This window comes from Onychomys torridus, chromosome 10 (genome assembly GCF_903995425.1).
Source record: "Onychomys torridus chromosome 10, mOncTor1.1, whole genome shotgun sequence".
Lineage (NCBI taxonomy): Eukaryota > Metazoa > Chordata > Mammalia > Rodentia > Cricetidae > Onychomys > Onychomys torridus.
In genome coordinates, this window is record NC_050452.1 from 14,210,100 (window position 1) to 14,230,252 (window position 20,153).

The 20,153-nt window shown below is 43.3% G+C and overlaps 1 protein-coding gene across 3 annotated transcripts in view; it reads right to left on the minus strand.

Annotated features, from left to right (window-relative positions):
* Egfr (epidermal growth factor receptor) overlaps positions 1 to 20,153 on the minus strand; it is a 170,868-nt gene that overhangs the window by 15,975 nt on the left and 134,740 nt on the right. For 2 of the 3 annotated variants that reach the window (XM_036200900.1, XM_036200899.1), the window contains exons 13-20: positions 19,463 to 19,595; positions 17,178 to 17,268; positions 14,783 to 14,940; positions 12,370 to 12,405; positions 9,301 to 9,442; positions 8,174 to 8,296; positions 6,379 to 6,477; positions 2,656 to 2,841 (exon numbers count right to left, since the gene is read on the minus strand). In XM_036200900.1, coding sequence (XP_036056793.1) covers positions 2,656 to 2,841; positions 6,379 to 6,477; positions 8,174 to 8,296; positions 9,301 to 9,442; positions 12,370 to 12,405; positions 14,783 to 14,940; positions 17,178 to 17,268; positions 19,463 to 19,595 — 968 coding nt within the window. Of the gene's footprint in view, positions 1 to 2,655; positions 2,842 to 6,378; positions 6,478 to 8,173; positions 8,297 to 9,300; positions 9,443 to 11,668; positions 11,857 to 12,369; positions 12,406 to 14,782; positions 14,941 to 17,177; positions 17,269 to 19,462; positions 19,596 to 20,153 lie in introns of those variants that run through there. The other variant, XM_036200901.1, reaches the window with a different exon arrangement.

Below are 20,153 nucleotides of genomic sequence, written 5' to 3' on the forward strand. Positions count from 1 at the left end.
GGGAGGGAGGGAAGGAGGGAGGGAGGGAGGGAGGGAGGGAGGGAGGGAGGGAGGGAGGGAGGGAGAGAGAGAGATGGAATCCAGGGTCTTGCATATGTTAGATAGGCATTCCACGCTGAGCTGTGCCCCATTCCCTAGAAGATTCACTTTCATGGAACCTGAGATGCTATGTCTCCAGGAACCTTTGGTGAACTGGGCATCAATAGTCATGCAAGAGAAGCTTGCCCTAGGGAATGTAGGGTTCTGGTAACCCTTCCCCATTCTGGGGATAAAGTTTGGGAAAGTGGTCACAAACTCACAAGTAAAGCATGTCTTCTGAGTGATCGGCATGTAAGAATAAAGGAAGCAGAGTAAACTGAGAGGCCGCTTGAGAAAGGAGAGCAGCATGCCCTGCCTGAGGGAATCTTGGAGGAAAATGCAAAAGAGAATTAATTCCAGGGTTCAGGAGTGAGGACTTGGGTAGGTCTCCAGAAACCATTCTATATCTAGTGAAAGTTGTTCTGGATTAGCCAGGGTTCAGCTACAAAGTAGATGGAATAGAACCCCCCACATTTCACATCTTTCTAGAACTACAGAATGGAACTTTATTTGGAAGTAGGATTATGAAAATCTAATTACTTAGATCTTGAGGTGCACTAACCTGAATTTAGGTTGAGCCCTAAGTCTAATGGTTGGCACCTCTTTTCTGTGTATATTTATGGGTTGCAACTTGATGTGTCTGTGAGCATTCCTGCTATGGAGAAAATGAGACAAGGGTAACAGCAGAGCCATAACCTCATCTCTTCGTAGTGAAGATACTGAAAATCTGCTCTCAGTGTTTTCAAGTCCAGTGACAGCATCTGCATGTGAAAATAAAGGGCACGTGGACAAAGAGACAGGGGGAAAGCCAGACGAAGACACTACAGAGAGTGCCTTAAGGCCGTTACAGGCTAAGGAGTGCTGAGGACCCCAGAGGCTCAGAGAAGCAAGCAAGGAGCCTCCCAAGAACCTTTAAAGCCAGCGTCTCTGGAACATCCTGAGGTCGGACTGTTGGCCTCCAGAAATACGAAGGGATAAGCTTTGACTGTGATAAGACACCAAATCTGTAGGGCTTTATCATGGTAATACTAAGAAACAATTATACACGAGCAATAAGCATTTATCAGCAACAGGAATCCACAGCAACTCAGGCATATGCAGCCCAGTTTGAGGACTACTCTCTAATAGTCATTGCTTAACTCCTACATTCTGTGCAGAACATCAAGACTGGGCAATGGCAGCAGCTGGAACCCAAGGTTATACTAGCTGGGGAGGAGTGAGTGATCCCGATTTTCCAGGTTGCAGCTGGGACATCTTCTCAGATGCCACAGCACATAAAGGACATGTCGTAGTCTGAATCACTGGGGAGGGGGCTGATGTTTTTTCAGCATGGTCCAGAGTTTCATACTAAGAAGCAGGCCTCATCCTATGCCGCAGCTCTTAGAAAGAGGTGGTTTGGTCATGTCACATGTGCGTGCACCTATGTGTCTGTAGAGATGGGTGAGGCAAGTTCAGCACACACCTTCCTGCATACCAGGAGCAACTGCCACCACGAGCAGAGCCTGTCAACAGTAAGAACTGGCCCAGATCTGGGAGCTCATTTGCTTCTGCTCCTGTGGTCCCTCGCACCTCCTTCAACAACTTACTCAGCTGTCTGAAGAGGATGGAAGCGATGACATGTACTTAGAGACCAGGCTTTGCCACAGATTCCTTTAATTTAACCATGTAAAAATGTGCCATTAAAGTGAGAAAATAAATCAAACTTTCCAAGTTTGGTGCCAAAATATGATGCAGAGCTGAGGTTGAGATGGGAGGAATTTGAGATGAAAGTTTGAGTCCTTCAGAGACCTATGGGCAGTTAAATGTTTGGTCTGTTTCTCTGTGCTCATCCTCAGCCCATGGGGGTGGAGGGGATGTGTGCTCCCTCAGCCACTCTCTGGCTTTGGAACATTTCTGTGATGGGAGACACTGAAGTAGCCGTTCTATGCTAGTCTAGCTCTGCCAACATGGCCAAACCATCTTCATCTTTTTTTTTTTTTTTTTTTTTTTGGTTTGGTGAGACAGGGCTTCTCTGTGAAACAGTCCTGGAACTCACTCTGTAGACAAGGCTGGGGCTCAAAGACACAGAGATTCCCTTCCCTCTGCCTCCCGATTGCTGGGAATAAAGGAGTGTGCCACCGCTGCCCAGCCATCTCCATCTCCTTAATCTTCCTTCTGATCTCACCCTGTTTTGCTGACCTTACTATGAAGCCCTAACTGAATTAAACCACCATACTGTGCCACAAATCACAACAGTGTTCCCCAAGAAGAACTCCAGAGAAAAAAGGACAACATCCAACAGTGTTGTACCAATACCAAGGTATGCGGGCATTGGTTCTGTGCCCAAGCCAAGCAGCTGAACTTAATCTAAAATAAAGATGCAAACACACATACATTTTCTCAGTGAGCCCAGTGCCCAGACTGCCTTTCTATGTGCTCTTACAAATGATTGCATCTTACAAATGGTCTCCTGGAAGACAAAGGCAGAGTACAGCAAGTCAAGGTGCTTTGTACTGCGTGGAAACATTGCTCCTGCCTCCCAAAGCCAGCCACTGGCTCCTTGTGTACCCCAGTGGGCAGAGCTCCTCTTGTGCTCACCTTTGCGATCTGCACACACCAGTTGAGTAGGTACTGAGAGCCGATGTTGTCCTTGTGTTCTCGGACATAGTCCAGGAGGCAGCCATAGGGCATCAGCTGTGTGATGAGCTGGACAGTGGAGGTCAGGCAGATGCCCAGGAGGCGGCAGACATGGGGGTTCTCCACACTGGCCATCACATAGGCTTCCTACAAGGTAAGGGCAACAGATGTATTACAATTGCTCCCTGGCAGTGGCCAATGGGAGAGTCTCATGGATCCCTTTCCAGGTAAAAACTTTGTTTTGAGTTTCAAAGTGCGTAATCTGTACACAGTGTCAGGGGCATTTATGTGAGGCTATGAAATAGCAATATACTGTGGGATGTAGCCTCTCTTTAGGTGTTGTTGGAGGTCTGCTTGACAGGAAAAGACTCAAATAGAATTTGCCATTAGCAAAAGCTTTGATGTAAAGGGTCCTAAGTCACCCTGCTCGCTCAAAGTTTAGGAAATGCTAGTATCTTCCTTGAGATGACCCTTCGCCCTCCACTCAAGGCTAAGGATGATGCTGTTAGGCCTTTGTAGGGTCTGAGTCTGGATATCAGTATGTCCTGGATAACGACTTGCTCACTTCATGAGAAGCCTTGTCACAGGTACTGTAGACACCCTATTTGAAAGAGACATCTCTGGGCCACCAGGTAGTCTAGAGGAAGGTCTCCCTTCTCAACACAGCAGGCTTGATTCAGATTGAATGATGGGAAGGCATTTGGGCCAGGAAGCCTCCCACAACACCCCTGCAAAGACCAACTGAAGAAGTGCTCTCAGCATACTAGTTCCGGCCTCTGAAATGGATATTCATGCATCTGAGACACTCATATACACCTTCACACATACTCACATAAGTACACTCACATACATACTCACACTGAAATATCCACATACATATGCTGCAGTATATAACTCTGTTTTACATTCTCTTTCCATTGCCTAGCCTAAATTTAAACTGGAGAGTATATGGAAAAATTATTAGGCCGTGGGATTGCCAGTAAAGCACAAATCACGTCTCTCCTCAGGGTCTGGGAAGCTGTACAATCATAACAGCAAAGAAATCCTCTGGCTGGGCCTATTTTCTCAAGATGTGTTTGAGATTTGGGCACATATTGTATTCATTTTAGAGGGGGAGAAAAACCATCTGCAAATTGAAGCAGTTTGAGATGCTTAACTGCCATAGGCTGATGATGACTGGGACAGGAACAGAGCAGGGGGTGTGGGTGTCAGGCCACACAGAGCCTGGAACCTTGCCAGTTGGTCCTGCTAAACTATGATAGACAAACAGAACTGGGCTGCCACTTCCTGCCCACACCCGGCACAATGGGAGTGTTGTATAGTTGTGTGTGGACGTTAAAGTGAGCTTTGTTCTTCCCTGTTTATGTTGGAAGTGGGGAAGGTGCTTTGTGACCTCCAGCAAATATGCCTGGTATCCCACAACAATCTCTGAACCAGCTGCAAGCAGGCAGCATTCATTCACTGGGGAGACCCTGATGGCTTCTGTCCCAGTCTCACTGCAGGGCGGTCTGTCCCTGGGGCTTTGGTGACCCTGAAAAGCCATTATTTGTTACTATTGCTGATATGAGTTTTGGATCCTTGCTTGCTGTTTCACCCAACTCTGAATTATTTGTGTTATGAATGAGGGCAAAGGGTTCCAGCAGATGCTAAATTCCTTGAGAGGCATAAGTCTGGACTTAAAAATGAATGGTAGTGGATCAGTGAGATGGTTCAGTGTGTGATGGTGCTTGCTATGAAAGCCTGAAGGCCCAAGTGTGATCCCTGGAGTCCTCAGCCTGTGTAGGGAGGTAAGGAGAGAATCAAGTCCACAAATCATCTTCTGACCTTTGCACATGTGTCGTGGAACATACATCTCAGGGCATTCCCTTATCATGTGAACATGTATATGAGCTTATGAGTGTGCATATGTGCCTCATGCACACATACATGCACACATGCACACAAACACAACTATTTTTAAGACAAGTGAAAGGGTAGGGATTCCTGACTTTTAAAAATGTTTACCAGTTAATTAAATCACTAAAAAATCATATGACACGGAGCTAGACCACAGGGTTACTGGAACCATTTACAAGTGCATGCCAGTATTTAAAAAGCACGTTCACTGTGGGTTGTTCTTGTGGCAATGCTCATTGATGTTCTACTAAGCCCTTGTTGAAACTGGCCTCAGAACCACAGGCCTTGCTTCCTTCAGCAGAAACCAGTTCCTCAGTGCTCTCGCCCCCACTGAGCCTGCCAGCAACAGCACATGGCCCTGCACAGAAGACGTTCTGAGTGCCTGGCAAATCCAACCTTGGGACAAGCAACCCAGAAGTCCTCAAGGTCATCTCCACTAGCCACCATAGCCATGACGGTCGACACATGAGGAGAAAACCAAAGGCAATGAGAATGAAGGCAGAGGGTAAGGGCAGAGGGAGCATGAGCGACGGAGAGAGGAAGGGGTCAAGGAGCAAGAGTCGGGAGGGTCCTTCAGATGAGGACAATTGACTTTGATGCATTTACTGTAGTCAACTCCAAGCCCCCCCAAAGCAGATCTCCTGCCTCCTTTCTGGGACATAACTATCATTCAGAATATTTCCAAACTGCAAACTGTGCTTACATTGTTACCTTATAAACACTGCTCAAGTCCCTATTATTGGGTGTAATTTATTAGGGCATCCATAATGAATTAAAACGCTAACTAAGGCTAAATGATTTTCCTTTTAACAATTATAAGCGACAGACTGTAAGTAAAAAGTCTTCTCAAGCCCCTGTCTGCTTTTCCTTCCGGGTATATGAATAAGACTTGACATTGATTCATAAGCTTTAAAATGAAAGATGATTTTGCTTGACAAGTGTATTGCCAGCGTGCATGATTTTCCATGACACTGCACTCATGTGTCATCTTTCACAGGAATGGGCAGTGTGGGTTTCCCCTAGCTTCCCTCTCTTCTCTTCAACCTTTGGTCTCAGGATAAGAGTCGTTTTCAACATCTTATTGGAAGCCCTGACAGATACTGAAGTGGGCTCCATCCAATTCCAAGATGGTCTCTTTGTCTTAGCCTCTTCATAGTTGAGTCCAGCCCCCTCATGAGCTAAGAGGGTTAGGAGAAGAGGGAGAAAATTCAGGAGAATTCAAAGCAAGACGATGCTCTCATAGAACATCCTAAAGGCTCCAGAAAGTAACATAGGAGATGATGTGTCAGTTAACTGGGAGGTCTTCAGAAGGTGGGGCAACAGTAGCCTTCATGCTGTTGATCTCTGGCACCTTTTTAAAAAATCCATTGCAAAGACAAGCTAATTCAGCAAAGGAAAATGAATGCTCATTTCAGAAATTGTAATGTCCTTCAGACCTCAGTTTTAGAAATCTGAGCAGTTTGGGCCTCCATCCCCCCATCTGTAAAACCTGTGCTGGGGTGCATCCTGCAGTCACTGTGGTAACACATACTAAGAAACTAGCATCAAGACTGGCCCCAGGACATGTATGGCAATTCTGAGCTTTCATTCTTTGGGGTGGAGGGGTAGGGTGAGTCTTGGAGAGAACTGTACTTTCCCTATCAGGAAGGATGAGAAGAGATGAAAACTGAGAGTTTATGATATGGTGATGAAAATGATTTAAAATCAAGAATTGTGATAGCAGGAAGCAGAACAGGTGCTTTTTGAGATCCAGAAACTGTGGGCAGCTCAACATGAAAAGAAACTCACATCAAGGATTTCCTTGTTGGCTTTTGGAGATGTGGCTTCTCTTAACTCCTTGATGGCCACAGGAATTTTGACTTTCTCACCTTCTGGAATCCAGAGACCCTGGGAAGAAGAAGAAAGCTGATATTAATCCGAAATCATCATGCTAGGCATCATGTTACCTTGTGAGCTGGATGAGTTTTTTATTAATGACTCTAGTCCTCAAGGCTCTGCATTGCTGGGACTCATTATATCTTAGAGGCTCTTTGCTACCAGGCTCTAAGAATTTGAATACTTTTTTTGGATTAAAACAAACAAATACCACTCTATATCAGAGAAGCTTCTCTTAATGGAAAATGGAGGCCATCACAGGAAACCACAACTGGACACAAATGCAGAGATCAACTGGGAATATTTCAGAGGAGGAGCCCGAAATAGTATTAAAAGCCAGAATACCAGAGAGTCTGATGTGAAACAGTTTTTCCTAGAAATGGTTGCATAAACAAGATAAGAACATTGCAATATCAGTGGACATGCTAAGGTGGAAGGGTGAAAATCTCATGGGATTCCAGCCCTAGTCAAAGACCTATAGGTAACTAATGCTTTCTGGGAGAAGGAGAATTAGTTTTCTCCCAGAGATGAGCTTCCTTATTGGTTGTCCAATGCAGACAGGTCATCCCTGAAACCATATCACACAAACAACAAAAATGGACTTAGCCAGTTGTATTTATATATTTGTGCATATATATGCATATGTATGTATATGTAACAATGAAAAAGGAGCCATCAGCTTGAGAGTAGGAGTCATGTGAGAGTGTGAAGGAAGGGTACCTGGGAGTGGCAGAGGAAGAAATAGGAGGGGAAAGAGTGATGCAATTATATTCCAGTTAATTATTTAAAACAAGCATTCATATAAAATTTCCAAGGGATTTAATGGCCCACATCTGTAACCCCAGTACTTGACACCATTGCAAGATGATTAAATTTAAGATCTGTTTGGGATACATAGAAAGAGCCTGCCTCAAAAAAATCAGGACAAGGCAAAATAAAAATCTACGCTTGAGCTAGTTTGAATGAGGAATGTTCTCCGTGGTCAGGGATTTTTGAATCCTTGGTTCCCAGCTGCTGCCACTGTTTGGAGGATTGTATGTAGGGCACCCTTTCTGGAGCAAGCACATCACTGTGGGTGTGACAGGAGATTAAAACTCGCACACCATTTCCAGTCTGTTCTCACAGCTTTGTGCTTGCATTTGAAGATGAGTGCTCATCTCCCTGCTCCTGCCACCAGACCTGTAGCCCACTGCCACGCTTCCCTGCCATTATGGACTCTAACCCTCTGGAACTGTAAGCTAAAATAAAGTCTGTCTTAAGTCACCTTGGTCATGGTGTTTTATCACAGTGATAGAGAAGCAACTAATACAGCTAGTTATAAAGACAGTGTGGATCATTCTAACTGGAATCAGACATGAAAACATAGACCTAGAAGAAGCAGATTGAGATGTCCATTGTAATATTTATTCTGACAGTTCAAAAAAAGCAGCCCCTATGTCTCTACTTGCTCCACTCCCAATGAGTGCCTCTACTGAGGGCAACGCCATCTATGAAAATGCTTTGGATCTCACAGTGCTAACAACAAAAAAAATTCCTTTCAATAACCTGGGGTAACATTGCAATTCCTACATCTTCAGCAAAACAGACAGATGTTGATAAAATCACCCAAAATACTGAGGAGTCTGATTTGCCCACACAGACCTGAAGAACATGGTAAACACTGGTTCCCAGGGCCGGCCTAGTGTAGAACTGTCTCCAGGGATGTTACCTTATACACTGTGCCAAATGCTCCAGAACCCAGAACTTTGATCTTTTTGAATTCTGTTTCCTTCAATATCCTCAGGAGGGCTTGGTTGGGAGCTTCTCCACTGGGTGTGAGAGGTTCCACAAGCTGTGAAGGAGAAGAAGGCAGACCTGAGATGCTCGCTCTGCATTCCACAATATATGACATGTGATGCACTCAGAGCAAGAGCTCCAGCAGCTAACAGGATGAGGCCATCCCTTAGTACAAAGCACTCAACACACATGTTCAAAAGGAGAAATGCACACCTTTTCTTCAGGACTTAATAACACACAAGAGAAACACAGATTCTCTGTTACAGGCATTTAATGAAACAGCTGCATTTGAGGGCTGTACTTTCCATTTCTGTTTCTGTGTCAATCAGTTTTAGTTGAAATATAATAGCAAGAAAAATGTTATACCATAACTGTTTGGGTCATTTTTTCTGGTTTTCAAGGTCAGTGGCTTCTAATGCAGTGCCAGACACAGGGCTAAAGTCTAATGGCTTAATACCCATTCTATGGAAAAGTCACAAAGGAACAGCCACTTGTGTGGATGGTGGCATTTCCCCCCAAAATAACATCTCAACCATGCGGTCATCATAAGATTTTAGTGTTTCTCTTCTTGATTACTTTCCTATATACACATACAGGAGGTACCCTTTAGGCAGGCATCAACTCAGCTTTGAATTTTGAAAGACAATGCCTAAAACATGAATGTTTTGTTGAATGGAGATACCAAAATTTAATGAATTGTGTATAATTGGACTTTTTTTCCTGGTTCATCCATCATAGCAAGTAATTCATAGTGGCAATTATGTATATGCTATGGTTTGGGCAAATGTCTCCCAAAAACTCATGTGTTAAAAATGGACCATGATGCACTCCTGCTCCAGGCCCAAAACAGTGTTGCTAACCCTGAACTTCTTAAAACTGTGAGCCAAATTAAAATCTCCTTTTTATACATGGATCATCCTGAGTGTTTATTACAGGGAGAGCAAACTAAAACAGTGTCTACTCTATAAAACTCCGTGTTGTAAGGGAGGCCTTTTCTGCTCTGCAGCAGCTGAAGGGCATGAGGACGGAACTGATCCAATGGCAGCAGCCTCTACTCACCTCTCTTTCCTGAAGTAGGCGGCGTAGTGTACGTTTTCGGACAATGTGGCGCCTTCGCATGAACAGGCCAATCCCAAGGGCCACCACAACTATGAAGAGGAGGCCACCCACAATCCCAGTGGCAATGGATGGGATCCTGGGCCTGGGATGAGGTTGAGAGACAAGAGAAGGTAACACTGGCATTTCACACATGTCCTGCACCCTTTGATACATAGATAACATCTAAAATGATCTCGGAACCTGGGATACTGTGTGGCTTCTAGAGGGCAAAGGAGTGGGGGCTGAGTTCCAAGACAAAGTTTCCAACATTCTTAGCTTCTTTGCCCCAAGTCGGCTCCCTTTTCAGCATGTAAAAATATGAGGTCTCCATAGGGCCTGGCGTTTGTGGCACATGCCTTTAAAACCAGCACTTGAGGCAGAGGCAGGCAGATTTCTGTGAGTTCAAGGCCAGCCTGGTCTTCATAGTGAGTTCCAGGACATGCAGGGCTACCTACATAATGAGACCCTTTCTCAAAAAATAAAAATAAAAAAGATTGAGGTCTCTTTGAACTTCTTTCATAATGATAATTTTTATAATCTATTGATGAAGAAAATATATAATATAGAATCCAACAATCCAGACATCAGTAAATTTTTAAATTTTTTTATTTTTTGAGAATTTCATACATGAGTACTGTATTTATATGATCACTAATTCTCCCATTTTCCCTCCATCTCCCCCCATGTCCCTCCATTACCTCTCAAATTCATTATTTCTTCTTTAATTGTTGATACACACACACACACACACACACACACACACACACACACACACACAATACAACCAACTGAGTCCAGTTAGTGTTGCTCATATTCTCATATGTTTATGCGTTTAAGGATGACCACAGAAACTGGATAACCTATCAGGGGGCTTGTCTCTGGAGAGAATTGATTCTTCCTCTCTTAGCAGCCACTAATTGCCTTTAGCTTTTGATCTGGGGTGGGGCTTTGTGAGATTCCACATCCACGTTGGCTTGTCAGAGGCACTGTAATTGTGCAGGTTCTGTTTAGACAACTATATTTTTGAGAATTCATGAGTGCAGCTTTCTTTCCTATATAGAAGACTCACGGCAGATATCCTGGTGCTCTGGTTCTTACAATATTTCTGCTTGCTCTTCCATGATATCCCCTGGACCTGAAGTGTAGGGTTGTGTTGTATAAGCAAGCACTGCTTTTTATATGAATTTGCATCTTTTCCTTTCTAAGAGAACATATACACAATTGAAAAAATACTGGGTATTTTCCTGTGGCCATGTTGGAGACCTCCGGACACATTGAGATCTCTCATGGGGTCCTCTACTTTCACTGTTATGCACATGTGCATAAATTCAATGGAAGTAAAAACTGATATGATTTATACATAAAAATTATCATTGTTGATGTAAGTATTGCCCTGGTGAATCCTCAAACCCCAGAATGCATACACTGCTCTGTCTCACCAAGACCAAATCTAATTTCAGAAAGATGAAAAATCAGAAGTTATATCTTTAACCTCACTAAGGATTATCTGAATTAATATTACTAACTCTGAAGTTGGAATTTATTTTAAGGTTTATTTTTCATTTCTTTTATGATGGTGCTAGGTTGAAAGTTTATTATCCTTAAGAATCTGCTTCTATTTGAGTTCCTGATAAGTATATTCTTATTTTCAGGGAGACATGTTAATGAATAGCAAAGATTTGCTATCAGTGTTATTTACATATAGATAAGGTACCAAAGTCCTCATAGACCTGTCTTAATTGAACCAACTGTACATCATGAGATGTACATTTCCTTCTCAGGGAGTACAAGTCATCTCTGGAGCTATAGACTAAACCCCCCAATTAATAAAAATTAATGAGTTTTCACCAATAAAAATGAACATTGGGATATACCAGGGATAATTTGTTTCAGAGCATGTTTTAAATGAGAAGCCACCGTCGCAAAGGCAGATAACTGGTTTAGAAGATAAACCAGTTAATAAAAAAATGATTATAGGGGGCTGAAGAGATGGCTCAGAGGTTAAGAGCACTGACTGCTCTTCTAGAGGTCCTGAGTTCAATTCCCAGCAACCACATGGTGGCTCACAACCATCTGTGATATCTGTAATGAGATCTGGCGCCCTCTTCTGTATGCATAATAAATAAATAGATCTTTAAAAAATGATTATAAAGAATGATCATTGTTTTCAAGGAGGGGATTGTGTGGAAAAACATATAAGACTGTCTGTCATGGAGGCTGCCTGGGAAGACAGGGGAGCTCTGTTGGAGCAGGAACCTTGGAAGCTCAGAAAGGAGATGGGATTCAGAAGGTTCTCATGACTGAGACAAGGCTTTATTTCATTTTACTGTTTCAGCTGATGGTAGAAGGGACCAACTACCATAGAAAGAAGTTAAGGAAAAGACGGTAAGGGAGGGATATTTGTAGACATGTCCACAACTGAGAGATAAGCTTGAACACCAAGCAGGTATTTTTGTAGACAGTCTCAATTCTTCATTAGATGCTGTTGGCTGATGATATCACTTTCACATGATGGCTCTGAATAGAAATTCGTAATTTTACTTTTCTCAGGGTAACATTTCAGTTAACAGTGGAAACTGATCAGAAACAAAATGTTGAAAGAAGTTCATTGCCTTGGCTGGACAATATGATTCAAGAAGGAAGAAAAGGGAAAATGTCCCCAAGATGGACCTTTGCCATTTGACAGAACAGTTATTCACACCGTGTTTGTGATACGACCACCTGAGCTACTTAGAAGAAAGAGGAGACCTTTAGGAAAGACAATACCTAAGTGAAGCTGCTGTGTCCTCAAAGCGAGAAACAGATACATAGAATGGGTCGGTCCATAGTGTCAACTTCTTAGATAGTTGGCACTAGCGTTTTCTATCATATATGCCTTCCACTGACCAACAAAATGGACATGGGGCAAGAAGGGGGAACTGGGGACTTGTGGCTGGCCCAGAGGAAACTGAAACTGATAGGTTGGGGGGAAGTCAGAAACAATTTCTGGTCATAGATCCAAAAATCCAGCTTCAAAGTCATGGTACATACCTTGATGAACATCCTTGAAGACCTGGCCCAGCACATCTGCAGGAAAAAAAACCCAGTCATCTTTTCATTCTACTTCATTGGCATTTGTTTGATAATTTTCCATATTAAGTCAAAAAACAATTGTGTTAAATTACTCTTTTATAGAAATAATCACAGTGATCTCAAAATTGGGTAGTTACTAACATATTTTATACATTAATTCAATTATATATAATAATTAATACATGTGTTTAATTAGGCAGAAAATATTTTTGAGTGGCATGATTGTTATAACCTTCATTAAAGCAGCCAGATCATTAATGAAATATACCACAGGGTATAGTTGCCACACAGCTGGCACCAGATGTTTGGATGGACAGGGGAGCAGCATGACAAAGACCATATTTGGTGACTCCACCCTAAACACTGTCTCTGTTACTCAGGACAAGAATTGGTTCTAATCTCTACCTTCTGCTTTTCTTGGATTTTGAGAGTTTGACTCTCTGAGTTCTTGTTGTCAGATAAAGCTATGGCAATGCCTTTGGCCCTTCATTCATAAACCAAACTTTGCTGGCATTGCATCTATAAGCAGCGGGATACACCAGGAGGCCTGGTTGTTTCCTTCTAGATACACAAAAGATAGTCAAAGAAAGACAGGAAGCGTTCTCTAGTGTCAGTGAGACTCCCCTTCAAATATGGTGTCTGGTGGTCTGTTTACTGTTGAACGTTAAACACTGGGAGTCCATGCCTGCTGAGGGGATTGACAGTTTGGACAAGCTGCTTGGTTTCATACAGCCCTTGAAAGCTACCCTGGACAATTGCCATTGATTGTCAACAAGAAGCTGTGATCAGTGAGCTCAGAGGGAAAGAAAAACCAGTTCACATGTAACAGGATGACCTATGGGGACAGAGACAGCGCAGATGCTGCCAAAGGGAAGGACTGGGCACTACAAGACTAAGGAATCAGTGCGAAATCAAACAGTGTGTTCTCTTGTCCTCTGACTCTTGGAGGGAAGTGCAAGAGGTCATATCATCTACTTCTTCTGTCATATTCTCTCTCTCTCTCTCTCTCTCTCTCTCTCTGATTTTTCAAGACAGGGTTTCTCTGTGCAGTTCTGTGCCTTTCCTGGAACTCACTCTGTAGACCAGGCTGGCCTCAAACTCACAGAGATCTGCCTGGCTCTGCCTCCCGAGTGCTGGGATTAAAGGCGTGTGCCACCACTGCCCAGCTCAGTTTCCCTCTTCCATTACAAGAAATTTATTATTACAGTTGTAACAAATACATTGGTACATACAACTAAAATGAGCAAATACTTGTGTAATTTTGTTTATCAGGGTAAAAATGTCAAGAAAATACCTCTTTTTTGTTTAATATAAAAATAAGGTTCAATTTAAAGATGCATGTGCCTCAGGTGTTCCTACAAATGCTGAGGTGGCCACAGCCATGGCACTGGGAGTCACACAGTTTCCTTATGAGTAATCTAGCTTCAAACATGACTGGTTCATATATTGTGAGGATTGCTGAATGTATTATATATATTTATTTATTTATGAAAACTCTGATTCTGATCTTGTTATGGGGTGTAATCTGATTCAATTGTTAATTTATAGTATTCCAGTTAATCAAATGTATAGAATCAGAGCACTTCTGCTAGTTCTAGTCAAATCAACTTGAATTCATATTGTAACAGCTAAACAATCAAGCAGATTTTACAAAGGTGCTTTGGAGCAACATTTCAGAAAGAAATTGTGTGTGTGTGTGTGTGTGTGTGTGTGTGTGTGTGTGTGTGTTGTGTATTGATTGTGTGAAGTCTAGAAGTCAACATCAGATGTCATTCCTCAAACACAACTGCTCCTTTTTTTTTCCCCCTGAGTCAGAGTCTCTCACTGAACTGAAGTTCACCAATAGTTTGCTTAGAATTGATTTCGAGAAAGCCCTGCGGATCTTCCTGCCTCTGTCTTTCCAGTACTGGGGTTACAGATGTGTATTGTCATTACTAATGGCTTTTTATACATGGGTGCTGGGGATCAAACTAAGGTCCTCACACTTGAATGAAAGGATGTTACTGATTGAGCTAACTCCCCAGGCCCTTCCCCATCCCCAGCCCACCCCATCCCCATCCCAACTCTGTTTATACAGAGGGGGAAGAGGTGACAGCTTGGCAGTCATTCCTATCACTCTTTACTATTGGCACACGCAGTGCCAAGGAACCAAGACCAACCTGAGACAGACATCCTGCAAGGCAGAGTGATATTCTTACTGGTCTGAGATCTGCCCACTGGCACATGACTGCTGCCACCACAACCACAGAGTTGAAACATATTAGGGCACTGGCTAAAATACAAGACTATATTACCTACTGCCTAAAATTTTGTAGACATTTCCAGTGTACAAATTTTCATATGCTGCTGTAGGTGACTGTGCTACACTTACCCATAGGTACAGTTTGGATGGCAAAGGTGGCAGATGTTACTGGCATCTGCATACTTCCAGACCAGCGTGTTGTTCTCTCCCAGGATCCCAGCTGGGCAGGTCTTGACACAGTGTGGGCCATCAATGTAGTGGGCACACTTGATGCAGTTGTCTGGCCCCTGAACCAAGGTACAGAAAAGGTTATGGATTCTTCATTTCTCTTTTAAAAGTGGAAATAACTTTCTACTTTCAATATATACCATGGGAAGACAAAAGCCAATAATATAGACATTGTTATTATTATTACTATTATTATTATTATTGAATATGCGCATGCCCATCTGTGCACCACTGGTTTGCCTGGTGCTTGTAGAAGCCAAAAGAGGGCACCACATCCCCTGAAACTGTAGTTACAGGAGGCTGTGAGCTGCCACATTGGTGTTGAGAATCAAACGTGGGTCCTCTCCAAGAGCAGTCAGTGCTCTTAATCACTGAGGCATCTCTCCAGCCCCAGTGAAGAAATTCTTAAAATAAATGACAAGTTCATGATTACTTTTGCCCGCTATGCCAACAATAACTAATACATTTTCCTGACTGTTCCTGAAACATATTTACTTTCCTTTAGTGTGTTTTAAATTAATTAATAATTATGTGATTGCATGTATGTGTGGATGAAACTGTGGAGATGAGTAGACAGCTTGTGAGCATTAGTGCTCTCCTACCAACATGGGAGTTTCAGGGATGGAACTAAAGGCATCAGGCCTGGCAGCAAGGTCCTCTACCTTCTCTCTAGCGCTCCGATACGCTGTTAACTCTGATTAGCTGTGCAAAAACCATTTTATTTGTATGCTATAATCTGTTAAGAAAGGATAGTTGTTGTTTCCCATTCTCAGCCATTCTAGTACAGCAAAGTTGTATCAAGTACATAAAGTTGTATAAAGTACATAAAGATATTCATAGAAAGAGCAAATGCATTATTATATCAAAACATAAGCCACATGCTTCACTGTATTTTAGTAGTATTTTAAGATATTGTGGGCATAGAACTTGTCAAAATCATCTTGATTGGTCTACATGTATTTTATGTCCTTGTCTTTCTTGCCTATCACATGGGAAGTTAAAATGAAGTGCTGAAGGAGGCCAGACTTGGACTCGCTGAGGCACATGGAAGAAAATCCCCCTTTGGACCTCTCCAGGGTCAGGGAGGTGGCACATGGCAGTGCTGGACTGTGAATGGGTGGCGCTAGAGTCTGTCCATAGAACGTGGAATGTCCTTGTAAAATCCTCAGAAACGAAGGCAGAGGGCCTGCCTAGGTTGTGCGCTTCACACTTCCCCAGAGGACTGAAATAAAGCTGTTAGGCAAGCCTGTTTTCCCTTGGCTCCGCTCACAGTTCAGCTTTGTCTGCTCAGAGGCTGAACCCACTCAAAGCCAGAGCAGCTGGAACACTGGAGCAAAGCAACAATTATTTCACTGTAGCAATGAAAATTCAGTCCAATGCCGTGTAAGCCTGCAGACCAAGGGCTCACTTTGTAACCAGTCGTGCTGACAGTCTAGCTTTCCTAACTCAGTTCTGTTACACTCTGCTTGATTGATGGACAACTTCTGACACACATTTCAATGAGGAGATTTAGATCCTGCTGTTGGAACTCACACTGAAGCAAAGCCCCAGCTACGCCGAGTATCAGTATTCACAGCTTATTCATGTCACAGCAACCTGAATTCCCACTTACATCCCCTAGGAGTTTGCTACTGTGTATGTAGAAAAGCAACTGATTTAAGAAAAATTGCTGGTATACCTTTAAAAAATAGTGTCACTTGAATTTGTTAATACTTTGGTTGTGTTCAATTAAAATGAGGGGATGATGGCAGATGGTAGAAGCTGTGAAAGCTGCCTAGAGGTGTCCAAGGCCAGTACAGGGTGTCCTGGGGGTACAGTGGGGGATGGCCATGGTGAAGTGAGTGGGGTACTGGAAAGGCAGGTGTGAGGCACCTTTACTTGACATAGCCACTTTAAGAGCAGATCCTGAGCATCTCTTCCCTGGAAAGGGCTTGCACGGACAGCTTTCTTTCTTCCTTCCTTCCTTCCTTTCTTCCTTCCTTCTTTCCTTCCTTCTTTCCTTCCATTTATCTTTCTTTCTTTTTCTTTTTTTTTTTTTTTTTTTTTTCGAGACAGGGTTTCTCTGTGTAGCTTTGCGCCTTTCCTGGATCTTGCTCTGTAGCTCAGGCTGGCCTCGAACTCACAAAGATCCGCCTGGCTCCCCCTCCCGAGTGCTGGGGTTAAAGGCATGTGCCACCACTGCCCGGCTATGGACCGCTTTCTTGCCAGGAGTGGCTTGGATCATTGATGTTCCCACTGCTGCTGCTGTGAAGGCTTTCCCACAAAGCAGGATAGACAACTAAGTAGAGCTCCTTACCCGGCCTGTACAGGTGATGTTCATGTCCTGGGGCAGACATTCTGGATGGCACTGGATGCACTCGGATTTCTCCACAAACTCCCTTGGCTCCCTGGGAGAAGAACACAGTGAACTTCGAGTGCCGTATCACAAGTGGCTGAGATTATTTCAAGTAACACAAATGACCTGTCCCAGAAATTCAAAAGCATCTTAAGGGCAAAAGGCCAGAATGCTGGCGCTGACCTGAAATATAATCTGCTGAGGTCACTAACAGAACCTTAGGCCACCTCACAGACAGCTTTATTTCTAATCAGTGTGCTTTCCTGACATTTTCCTATAGTCATAGTTTTTGAATGTCAAGTAAGAAAGCCAAATATGAAAAATATCTTTATGAGCCATCACTTCCCTCAAATACCAAATTCGTGGATATTTAAGGTGGAAAAAATGGTTACTAAGACTAAGGGATAGGAAAGGAACGTTCCTGCTCGTTCATGTCTGGAGCCCTCCTGTGTCCTGCCCCTCCGGGTATTGCAACACGAGATACATTAATCCAATAACAGACTCTGCTCAGGTGGCCTTTCCTTTGCCTACTTTTAGTAATTCAAACTGAACTGGCAGCATCTAAAAGAAGCAGTAGAGACAGAGTGATGGAAGAGGTCGTTGAACAGCAGCAAGAGAGAGCCGTCACCAGGCTGAGCTGCAGAAGTAGCACCTGGCCAGCTGCTTGCTGGGTGAAGAAGAGGCGGCTGAACTGGGGGAGGCAGAAGAAGAGAGGGTGGACAGCTGAGGCTGAGGGATGGATGACTGCACAGAGCAGGAGAAAAGAAATTGCAGGTCCTGGTTACGGAAAGCGGTCCAGAGTACTGCCAAGATTTTAGAGCCAAGGGTCTCCAACATCCTGGGCCCAAGAATTGTAACAGTAATCACCGACAAGGATTGAGGAACCCATTACTCCGGCCCTTCTTGAAGCTGAACTAACTACTATGGGAAACCCAGTGTTTTAGGCCTACACACATGCTATAACTCCTAAGAATCCCACATAAGAACTCTAAGACTTGCAGAGCTGAGGGTCCCAATAATCAAGTAATAAACAAGGGCTGGAACAGCAGAGGGTGCCATGTGCACCTGTGCCCACCCGCCTGTCGCCACTGCTCACTGCTGTCAGACTGTGAAGTGTACAGAAGAAGCCAATGACCAGCACTGGACTCTTTCTCCTTATTGCTCCACTGTTCCTGTGTTGGCTGAACAAAGGGACCACCCAAAGGGACCACAGCCAACTGACCAGCAGGGAAAAAGACCCACAGTGGCAATTTTCTGAGCTCTGTGTCACTTTGTCCCTGTACAAAGGTCCCGACTTGAACAGTGGTGAGGTGCTCCAGGGTGTCAGGCATCTCATACTAAGAGCCCTGGGCCTATGGGTATGGTGAAGAGATTTGGAAGTGGAAAATCCAAATATCTGTTTATAACAGGAAGGACTATGTTGGAGCTTCATATGCGACATTCAAACAGCAGCTGTAACAGTTGTCCTAAGCCCATTAAGAAATTCTTACACAATCAAAATTGTCTTTCCATCTAGTTCTGGAATATTTCTGGATATAAACTGTGGTCCACACCCTGTTAGCGAAACAGGATGGAAGATTTCCCAGCACTGCCTGTAACTCGTATGTCTCGTCTCCACCATAGCTTTTCCTAGTGCCTTAAATAAAAAAAAATGCCCCTTTCTATCCTCCAATTCAATTTTTCAAGTAATTTATTTTAATCATTACCAGTATTCACCTAAAACTTGACACCAATATTGAAATTCTCATTGCATACATACATTGTACTATTAATTGATTATATTATTAAATTAAGCAAATATATGAATTACTTCTTTGTCCCTGGTTGTATTAAATTGCACCACTCAATGATTAGTGTGTGTGAGGGGCACATAAAACTAAAATTAATTAGGAAATATTCTGTGTTGATACATTTTAATACAATGGGAATAGTGGACTAGAAAGGCTATACACCCACACTTTCTTTAATAAATTAACCATTGTGTCTGTTCTACCTTGAGAAATTCCTGCAAAATAAAAATTTAAAGTATTTTCAGGAAAAGAGACATGATGTGCATTGAGGAATAATGAAAAACTTACTTTCTAATGTGATGAACACTTTGCCAAAAAAAAAGCACATAAAATAAACAAAGATACAATCAAGAACAAGAGAGAAAGAAAAATAATAATTGGATAATTACAAAGCTGTAAGAATGGCATAGCAGCTTATTTCTTAGCTAGACAAAGGCTGAAAGGACAGTGTCTCACCCCTCCAGGATGTTGCACTTCTCCACACACTCTCTGCCCCTGCTGACGTTCTGGCAGGAGACACAGTCCCTGGGCGAAGGGCCCCAGCAGCCTTCCGAGGAGCATAAAGGATTACAGACGTGGCCTGTGTCCTCTGAGAAGACAGAGAATCATAGGGTCAGTTATAGAATAGTAACAGGAGGGATCAAAAGAGGTGACACCTTGCTGAGGGGCTGTGTGCTCTTCACAGACACATTGGGGTTCTGAAAAAGTAGGGTACCACGGCCTCTGTTCTCTGTGGTGCACAGGGAAGCTTAGACCTGACTCTGGGGAGGCTTTGATGATGGATGTCACAGCTGACAGAAATGGCAGGGAAGGTTACAGCTGCTTGCTGTGTGCTGGGTACCATGCCAAGAGCTTCACATACAGGATGCCATGTCACCGAGGAGCACCGCGGTACTGGAATCATCACTATGTGTGAATGTGGAAGCCAAAGCCAAATGGGATTAAAATCAACAGGGCAAGTTCTCAAAGCCCAACTGGGCCAGAGGACATTTGGTACTTAGCGTCACCTCTGCTGGTGTTTAGAGTCCTGCCACAAATCCAGGGGCATTGGGCAGTTTCAAAAGCTAATTCAAGTTAATATTTTATAACCAGAGTTGGGAATGTCACTGTGAAATGTCATGTCATACATCCTTTAATGCATGTGTAT